General features: G+C 44.8%; 1 protein-coding gene across 1 annotated transcript in view; it reads right to left on the bottom strand.

The window, feature by feature from the left end:
- The window catches only part of IL22RA1 (interleukin 22 receptor, alpha 1), a 23,490-nt gene that overhangs the window by 8,640 nt on the left and 4,434 nt on the right, over positions 1-10,416 (bottom strand). The window contains exons 2-4 of the mRNA XM_006862397.1: positions 6,804-6,936; positions 4,394-4,572; positions 1,177-1,352 (exon numbers count right to left, since the gene is read on the bottom strand). Of these exons, the coding sequence (XP_006862459.1) occupies positions 1,177-1,352; positions 4,394-4,572; positions 6,804-6,936 (488 nt within the window). The remainder of the gene's footprint in view (positions 1-1,176; positions 1,353-4,393; positions 4,573-6,803; positions 6,937-10,416) is intronic.

The raw sequence follows: 10,416 nt of genomic DNA, 5'->3' as shown, positions 1-10,416 counted from the left end.
GAATTAGCACTTTCTTGATATGGCTGTAATGACGACTAACCAACATGACATGTATGCATTACCTTGTTGTTTGTGCCATCCAGTTGGCTCTGATCCACAGCAACCCTATTTAGTGTTTCCAAGCAGGGGCTGGAGGATTTGAACTGCCGACCTTGTGGCTAGAAGTCTTGCACTTATCCTACTGTGCCACACCGGGCCTCCATATGGTGGTTGGTGGTTATGAGCCGTGGAGTCAGTTCCGACTCATAGCGACCCTGTACAGGGTTTCCAAGGCTGTACATTTTTATGGGAGCAGAAAGCCTCATCTTTCTCCCGCAGAACAACTGATAGTTTTGAACTGCTGGCCTTGAGGTTTGCAGCCCGATTTGTAACCACTATGCTACCAGAGCTCCTTAGGACTCCATATAGTGCCTGGTTATATAATATAGTAAGTGTTAAGTAAACGGTATTGGCACCAATTATGAAAATTTTCTGACAACTGATATCATTTTCCCCATGATACTCTTATGTCTGAACCTCCCACCTATCATTATTTTAGGACTTTAGGGATTTGCCTGTGTCCAAATCACACTGCTCTGGAGTTATTGTGACTCATAGCAACCCTGTAGAACATTAGAACTGCTTTTTAGGGTTTCTAAGACGGTAAATCTTTATAGGAATAGACAACTTCATCTATCTCCCTCTAAGCAGATGGTGGGTTTGAACCACCAGGCTTCCTGTTGATGCCTGTATCTAGTTCCCACAAATAGTGGTGAAACCAGTACAAAGAACTGCAGCAGTAGAAACTATTTCCAGCATTTCCCATAGTGGACACCTGAGAACCTTAGTAGAGGTTGTTCCCCCTGGATATTGATAGGTATCAGGGAAAAAGTAAAGCCTGTGTTATACAAAAACAGTAGAGTCTCTGGTCAAATAAATTTGAGAGCAGTTGTGCTGAACAAATCAGAACTGAAGTTTTGACTCAGCAGGACTTCTCAGAGCCTTTAGCAAGTGAACCTGCAAGAGGGGAGACATTTGCTACAACCCCAAGACAAGAGAGAGATGTTTGTGTTTGCTAGCCTTCAGGAAGCCTCCCAAGGGACACATTTTGGGAAATGCCAATTTATATGACATATCTGTTTTCTACCTGCCCAGTTGAGTGACAGAGGGGTTTCCTAGGCAGGGAAACATACTTACCATTTTGTAGGTGTGGTTGACCTGGAGTTCTAAGTGGTACAACAGGTCCTGGAAGATGTCCTGTAGGGTTAGCTGATGGCCATTGTCCCCACGGATGGGCGTGAATGTGGGGTGGATAATCATCTGGACAGATCTTACTTTGGGAATACAGGTCACATCAGGTGGTTTGATGGTGGCTGGGAAAATGGTGATGGAAAAGAGCAAAGACAAAGTCAGATTAGGCCATAGGTCTGTGAGACTGCCTGGATGATGGGAAATGACTTATCTGTTCTCCTCCTACCCGAGCCCAAGCTATGCTTCTGAAAGTGTCAGTGAAACAAACAGGTGAAAAGAGAACAATTTTGGTAAGCTGCTGGTGACTGGGTTTAAGGCTGGCAAGGGATGACCATGGGTAAGAGGAAGGGAGCTAGGATAAGGTGGCAATTAGCCTGCACATCTTACAGCCATTTCCTTGGAACCACAATCAACAGTCACGGAGGCAGCAGTTAAGAAATCAAGCAACCTAGTTCATTTGGCAAACCTGCCGCAAAAGGCCTCTTTAAAGTGTTAAAAAGCAAAGTTGTCACTTTGAGGACTAAGGTGCGCCTGACCCAAGCGCTGTATATTTTTGATTGTCTCCTATGCATGTGAAAGCTAGCCAATGAATAAGGAAGGTTGTAGAAGAATTGATGCATTTGAATTATGGTGTTGGCAAATAATATTGAAAGTATCATGGACTGCAAATAGACAAATCTATCTTGGAAGAAGTACAACCAGAATCCTCTTGGGAAGCAAGGGTGACGAGACTTTACCTCACTTACTTTGGACATGTCAGGAGGGACCAGTCCCTGGAAAATGGCATCATGCTTGGCAGAGAGGGCTAGCGAAAAGAGGAAGCCCCCAACAAGATGGATAGACACAGTGGCAGCAATAATGGACTCAAACAACCATTGTGAGGATGGTGTTGGCAGTATTTTGTTCTGTTGTGCAAAGGATCACTATGAGCCAGAACCGACTAGACGGTACTTCACACATCCCAACCCCTATGTCCTCACTTGAGATGACCTCTCTATTGTCAATTACAGCTTTAGGGACTAATGATTCAACTGCATATTCTAAATAATGCTTGAGGGGGCCCAATATTGGCCATTCATCCTCAAAGACCAGACCTAAGACTTCAATCTTGCTCAAGATTGTTGTTGTTGATACGTGCCGTGGAGTCAGTTCCAACTCATAGCGACTCTGTACAGGGTTTCCAAGGCTGTAAATCTTTACGGGAGCAGAAAGCATCATCTTTCTCCCATGGAACAGCTGGTAGTTTCGAACTGCTGACCTTAAAGCTCGCAGCCCGATTCATAACCACTACGCTACCAGAGCTCCTTTTGCACAAGATAGAAATGTCCAAATAGCCTAATGACCTTTGCTGGTATACACACCCCTTTGAGAAGCTGATGAATGTTATTCATCTTCTCTCTAAAATAATGTATATACAAAAATTTTGCATTTGCTTTTAGGGATTCATGAAAGTCCTCCTTCCCTGAACCTTTTATAAAAATTCTTCAAGGATCAATTGGCCACCAAGATTCAATCAAAATCTATGAGCTAGAAAGATGTTCACTTCAGGGTTGTTTATATAATTGAGAAACAGACCTAACTCCTCGCAAAGGGAATTAGGTAACTACATTTGAGTACCTCCAGAGAATGGATCACTTTACAGCTGTGAGACATCATGCTGTAGATAAATATTTGATGACATTTAATAGGGGCGGGGGAAAGGCGCTCTGGTAGTGTAGTGGTTATGAATCGTGCTAATAACCTCAAGGTCGGCAGTTCGAAACCACCAGCTGTTCCACGGGAGAAAGATGAGGTTTTCTGCTCCCATAAAGATTTACAGCCTCAGAAACCACTATGAGTTGGAACTGACTCCATGATACTTAACAACAACAACAACAATGGGGGAAACATGATAAAATAGTAGAAATGGTTGCCAGTATCTACAGTTATATTCAAATGTTCAGGTTATTCTGGATGAATATCATTTTTCTTTGTGAATTTCTCTCTTTTATAAAATTTCTACAATGAGCCTGTGTTAGTTAAACAAGCCAGAAAAAAAACCCTCAATAAAAACATAAGCTGACTCATAAGTCAATTGGTGAACGTCACTCCTTTGTTAGCTTGGGAGTGGTGTTTGGCAGTTCACGCTACGTGGTCATTCATTCATTCAACTATCAATTGTGGATTGAGCATCTTCTGTGTGCCAGTTTAAGAGTAGGAAGGACAGTGGATTCCACAGCCCACACATGTCCTCATGAAGCTCGCCTTTTACCGGAAGAGGCAAATCAACATGTAAGCAAATACAATAATTACAGATTATGGTGTGAGCTCTAAAGAGAGATTATTTCCATAGAAAATAACAACAGGTGGTGATCAGCTGAAATTAGGATGTCTGGGCTGGGACACCCACTCAGGAGGGAAGCTGACAGCTAAAGATTAGAGAAGACCTGGGAAGCAAAACAGCTGTGGCTGGAAAGAGCTTGGTGTGTATTCAGGGTCCGTGGAGCAGGAAAAGGACCAAGATGGTGATGGAGAGATAGGCAGGGCCTTGGAGGCTGCCCGGGCCTTATTTCAAGAAGCCTAAGCATCTATTTGAGGGATTTAAGCAGGGGGTTGTTGTTGTTAGTGCCATCAGTCAGTTCCAACTCATAGCAACCCTGTACAGGGTTTCTGAGGAGCAGCTGTGGGTTTGAACTGCCGACCTTGTGGTTGATCCAGTGCTGATCCTACAGCACCATACCAGGACTCCAAGCAGGGGTTGTTGTCATTGTTAAGTGCTGTTGAGTCGATTCCGACCCATAGCGACCCTATACAGGATTTCCAAGGAGCAGCTGGTGAGCTTGAACTGCCAACCTTGCAGTTCAAACGGCTTTGCAGTCTGGTGCATTAACCCACAGCGCCACACCAGGAGTAAGAGGGCTGAATTTATGTCTTGAACAGATCTCTCTGGCTGCTCTGTGGAAAGTGGGCAGGAGGAGGTCTAGGAGGGAGGGGGGAAATGAGTTGAGAGGCCATGGTCGTGGTTGTGAGGATGGTGTGAACTAGGGCGGTGGGATGGAGAAGAAGAAACAGTAAGGGGGCCCTGGAGATACTCCCAAGCTAGGGGCATCTTCCCTAAAAGCCACCTCCCTAACTCTGCTGGGAGGCGAAGCCCATCCTGTGTTCTCCCTTCCCTCCCACTCACTGTCCTGCAGCAGGCTGAAGCGATGGCTCATCATGGTGGTGGACTGGCCCCCTGCGCTCACGGCGGTCACCTGGGCGTAGTAGAGCTCCGTGAGTTTGCCTGTCTCTGCAGTCAGGTTGCAGGATTTCCGGGTGACCTTCTGGCAGCCCACCTTTACCTTCCACATCTTCTCTCCATATCTGTAGGTGAGGGTGGGGCAGGGCCCCAGGTTTATTCATTATGATCATGATATTAAATGTTGACTTAGCACACCTGTGTCCCAGGCAGTTCATTCTCACAAGGGTCCCTTAAGGTTCTTACACTGTTTTCTCTCTTTTTCAGATAAGGGAACTGAGGCACTTTGCCTGTGGTTGTTAAGTGCCATTGAATCAGTTCTGACTCATTACGACCCTGTATAGCATAGTTGTTACGAATCGGGCTGTGAACCGCAAGGTCAGCAGTTCGAAACTACCAGCTGCTCCATGGGAGAAAGGGGAGGCTTTCTGCTCCCGTGAAGATTTATAGCCTTGGAAACCCTGTACAGGGTCGCTATGGGTCGGAACCGACTCAATGGCACTTAACAACAACAACATTAGGGTTTCCAAGGAGCAGCTGGTCCGTTGCTGAACCTACAGTACCACACCAAGAATTTCACATTTGCCTAAGATATGAAATATGACCGTGGGGGCCAGGATTTCAACCCAGTTGAGTCCACAGTCTGAGCTCATGCTCCTTGTACTCCAAGGCAGGCATGGATCGTTATTCCCATATTACAGATGAGGGAATTGAGCGAGGCTCAGAGGGAGGAAGTGACTTGCCACAGAGTGCCATGGCAAGACGAGGAATGGAACCCAGATTTGCAGACTCCTGAGCCTGTGCAGGCCTCTTCCCCTCCTTGGGAAGAAAGAATGGAAACAGCCGTGTGGGCAGGGCTGGGATAGCAGGGGCAGACTGCGAGAGTGTGGATGGATGCACTTTTTGGCAACCTGATGTGGCGCTGTAGGCTAAGCACTGAACTTCTAACCACAAATTAGGCAGTTCAAACCACCAGTCACTCAGAAACCCAATACAGGGTCGTTATGAGTCAGAACCAACTCGACAACACTTAACAACAACAACAATCTTGCCACTAAAAACAAGCCTAAACAATTATCAATAGCCTATTACATGCCAGACACAAGTGTTAATTGCTTCCATTACCTAATGGTGTGACACTGTGAGTTACTGTGCTAGGTTGCAAAGCCGTTTGAACTGCAAGGTTGGCAATTCAAGTTCACCAGCTATTCCTTGGAAACCCTGTACAGGGTCACTATGGGTTGGACGGTTCCACAGCACTTAACAATAACAACAACAGGATGAGCACATGACCACAAGGTCTGTTTGAACTGCAAGATCTGTGGTTCAAACTCACCAGTTGCTCCTTGGGAATCCTATACAGGGTCAGAACCAACTCAACGGCACTTAACAACAGCAACAACATACAACAACAACTTGATGGATGCCTGGTGTGGCTTGTAGGATCAGCACTGGACTGTGAGCCACAAGGTCATCAGTTCGAACCAACCAGCGGCTCCTTGGAAACCCTATACAGGGTCACTATGCATAAGAACTGGCTCAATGGTACTAACAACTATACAACAGCCATATAAGGAACCCTGATGGCACTTCAAGATAAGCATTGTATTACTAACCATAAGGCCAGTGTTTAAACCACCAGCTCTGTAGGAGAAAAATGAGGCTTTCTGCTCTGAAAACATTTACAGCCTCAGAAACCCTATTTGGCAATGGGTTTGGTTTGATTTCTGGAACAATCTTATATGGATCCCTGGGTCACAGTGGCTAAAGTGCTCAGCTGCTGATCAAAAGATTGGTGGTTCGAACCCACCACAGGATTTATAATAGTAAAAGCTCTATGGGGCAGCTGTACTCTGTCCTGCTGTTATTAAATATCACCGAGTCGATTCAGACTTATAGTGACCCATATAGGGTTTCCAAGGTTCAGCTGGTGGGTTTGAACTGCTGACCTTGTGGCTCACAGTCCAAAGCTGATCCTACAGCACTACATCAGGAGTTTACAGAGCCACACTAGTCTCTCCTACAGGGTCAATATTAGACACATCGACTCAAAGGCAACAGGTTTGGTTTGCTTTGGAACAACCCTTTTGGACAAGCCTAATTTTACAGATGGAAAAACTGGTGAGATGACATGGCTGTTCATAGTCACACAGGGTGAACGGCATTCGAGCTGGCCAGCGTGTCTGGCGAGCCTGCACCTATAGTCATTATTTTATCCTCCCTCCGAAAACAAAACAGAAAGGAACAGAGCTCGATCTGGGAGGGGCAGGGTGGCTTCAGTCCAGGTGGATCAATATGACATGCGGAATAGGGGGATTTCCCTAGACAGTAGAGTTGGGCTGGGAGAGAAGCTTACGTCTTATATTCCACGCTGTAGACTGTGTCTTGGGCACTCCCCGGCCCGCTGTCCCAGGTCAGAATGCTTTCAAAGTTGCTGGACTGGAATCGCACGTGCTGAAGAAGATTCGAGGTGTTTTCAGCAATGTGGGCTGCAGGGAGATGGGAGCAAGGTGAGCAGATGGAGTTATAGACCCACACCCTCTTCAAGTCTTATAAGGAACTGTCCCGTGAGAGCGGGTGAGAACTAACATTCCATACACAGGACACTGTGCTAACTGACCACTCACTGCTCCCATTTACTTTACTTTCTCTGTATTATGAGTCACATGCCTTCTAAAGTATACAATTTAGACTCATGGTAACCCTTTGGGACAGAGCAGAACTGCCCCATAGGGTTTCCAAGGCAGACTGCCACATCTTTCTCCCGAGGGACAGCTGGAGGGTTCGAACCACTGATCTTTCAGTTAGCAGTTAAGAGCTTTCATCAATGAGAATATTTTCCCTTTTTTCTTCTTCTTCTGTTTTTGACGTTTTCTTGTGAATTGGGTGGAGGCTTACAGAGCAGATCAGCTTCCCAGTCAACAGTTCATACACATTTTGTTTCATGTCATTGGTTATAGTCCCCACAATGTAACTTCACTTATTCCCACTTCTACCCTTTTGATCCTATTTCCATTCCTCCTTCTTTATTCAGCTTCCTGCCTTCTGAACTTTGCCCTTGGGTAATTGTTACCCTTTTGATCCTGAATGGTTGATTGTTCTATGGAGTGCATCACCTCCCTAGTGTTATTAATTTATAGACCTGTTTATTGTGGTATGAATGAAAATTGGGCCAAATTGGGTGATATCATTTCCAGACCTCAAGGGAGACAAAAGATTATGGTCTTGGAGTTTCCAACAGTCTCTACCAGACCAGTAAGCCTGGACTTTTTTGTGCTTTTGAGTTTTATTCCACATTTTTCTCCCACTCTATCCAAGACCTTCTAACGTCATCCCTTTCAGTGTGGTTGGTAGTGGAAGCCAGGCTCCAGAACATTTTATCTCTCCAAAAGGAAACCCTGTACCCATTGACTTTCATTCCTCTCTCCTCAGAGCTTCTGCCAACCAGTTTATCTACTTTCTGTTTCTATGGATTTGCCTACTCTGGACTTTTCATATAAGTAGAATTGTACAGTATGTGGCTTTTTGTGTCTGGCTTCTTTCACTTAGCATTGTTGGGTAAGGGAACAGGAGGGAAACAACTGAGGAAAATTACTGGGACAGCAGGAAATGGCATTGGGAAACGATCAATAAAACCATAAAGCAAACCTTCAAATACAGAGAACCAAAGAGCCGAATGTGGACAAGAGATAGAGTCTATCTCCTCGCCAGGCAAACAGGATATTAAATGAGATAAAATGGTCAAAGCTATCTCCTTGTGTGTCCAGAACCCTATGGGGCTTGTAAACGCTCTCTCCCTATTCAACAACCCAGCAGGGGTTGCTAACCATCAGCTACATAGTAACCTCCCCTGTAACCAGTTTTCAGTGCAGATGCAAAACCGGTTATGCCAAATATCCCAGACCTCTCTGCAGCGGAATCCATCTTGAACTCCTGGACTCCATCATGGATACCAGATGCATCATGGGAAAAAGGAGAGATGGAAGTAACACATGAGAACCTAACTACACAAACAGGAATGCCCGCCTCCTATACATACATGCCAGCTGTAAACTTGGTAAGATGATGCTGTCTTTAGCACTTCTTCCCTGCAGGCAGTCTTTCTCTAATAAACCTCTTTTATACTATATTTCATGACTTTCTAGTGTTCTGTTGCCCGGCCCGATAGCAGCATAATATTTTCAAGTTCATCCATATTGTAGTATGTATCGCTATGAGTTGATACAGACTCGATGGCACCTAACAACAACGACATCAGTACTTCATTCTTTTTTATGGTGGGAAATCATGCTATTGTATGGATATATCATATTTTTGTTTGTCCATTTATAAATTGATAAGTGTTTGGGTTGTCCAATTTTTGGATCTTATGAATAATGTTGCTATGAGCAGTTGTATACAAGTTTTTGTGTGGAGCACTTGTATACAAGTTTTTGTGTAGACATCTGCTTCTAATTCCCTTGAGTATAGAAGTGGAACTGGTACCTTAGGTCCTTTGGAAGTCAGGATGCACAGACTTTGTCTCTCATACTTCAGACAGATTACCAAGTGGGACTAGTCACTGGAGAAGGATATCATGTTTGGTAAAGTGAAGGATCAGAGAAAAAGAGGAAGACTCCAAACAAGGTGGATTGAAACAATGGCAGCAGCGATGGGCTCAGGCTTAACAATTGTGAGGTTGGTCCAGGATCGGGCAGTCTTTTGTTCTGTTGTGCATAGGGTCGCTGTGAGTTGGTACCAACTCAATGGCACCTAACAACAACAACAACAACAACAACAAAAGGTTGGCAGTTTGAGCACACCCAGTGGGACCTCAGAAGAAAGACCTTGCAACTACTCCCATAGAGATTACCAAACCAAAACTAAACCCACCGCCACTGAGTTGATTCTAACACATAGTGATCCTGCAGAGGGATTCCAAGGCTGTAAATCTTGACACGAGTAGACAGCCATGTTTTTCTCCCAAGGAGCAGCTGGTGGGTTTGGACTACAGTCCAGTGCTTACCTATAGTATTACCAGGGTTCCATAAACAGGACAGCCAAGAAAATCCCCTGGGATTCAGATCTACTCTAAAGGTGGGCTCATCATGAGTATGAATTGATTCAATGATAACAGTTTTTTTACAATACTTGTATATTTAATTTTTTGAGGAGCTGCTCAATGCTTTCCAAAGTGAATGAACCATGTTATATCCCCACCAACAATGCTTAAGAGTCCTGATTTCTCCTCAGCCTCACAACACTGATTATCGTCTCTCATTCGCTTTTTAGCCTTATCTGAAACTGGCGTCCTCATTCTGAGTTTAGAGACAATGTAGAAAAAGGACTTGCCCAAGTGAGTAATTTTGAATAATGGTGGGAAGGGTGTGAATCACCATCTCTACCTGTCCACCCCACCACACTGCCTTCTTACTTCTCCACTGGCCACACAGACTTTATGAAGAGGTAGGATGCTGACTGAAGCTACGCAGTTCGGTGATCTTGGGGAAGTTGCTTAAGCAATTAGAACCTCAATTTTCCTCTTCTCTAAAATGGGAATGTGGAGTGTTAGTGTGGCACTGTAGGATAAGCACGTGACTGCATGTCGGTTTAAACCACAAGGTCAGTGGTTCAAACCCACCAAGCTGCTCCTTGGAAACCCTATACAGGATCACTATGAGTCAGAACTGACTGGAGGGCACTTAGTAACCACAGCAACAACAACAACAAAATGGGAATAATTCTATTTACCTAAAGGAAAACACAAGACAGTAGTGGCAGCTTCCATTAACAACAACCACCATTTATGAAGTGCTCACCAGGCCCCAGGCATTCAATTTTCCTAACAGTCTGACTGCTATACCCATTTTATGAATGACTAAAAGTGAGACTCAGGGAAGATTGTGTATCTAGTGCCACAATTAGTGAGTGACAGAGCCTGAAACATTTATCCCAGTGCGCAACTGATTGTGGGGCGATGCCTGTGAAAG

Source organism: Chrysochloris asiatica, unplaced genomic scaffold (assembly GCF_000296735.1).
Source record: "Chrysochloris asiatica unplaced genomic scaffold, ChrAsi1.0 scaffold00047, whole genome shotgun sequence".
Taxonomy (NCBI): Eukaryota; Metazoa; Chordata; class Mammalia; order Afrosoricida; family Chrysochloridae; genus Chrysochloris; species Chrysochloris asiatica.
This window is presented reverse-complemented; position numbering and strand designations above follow the sequence as displayed.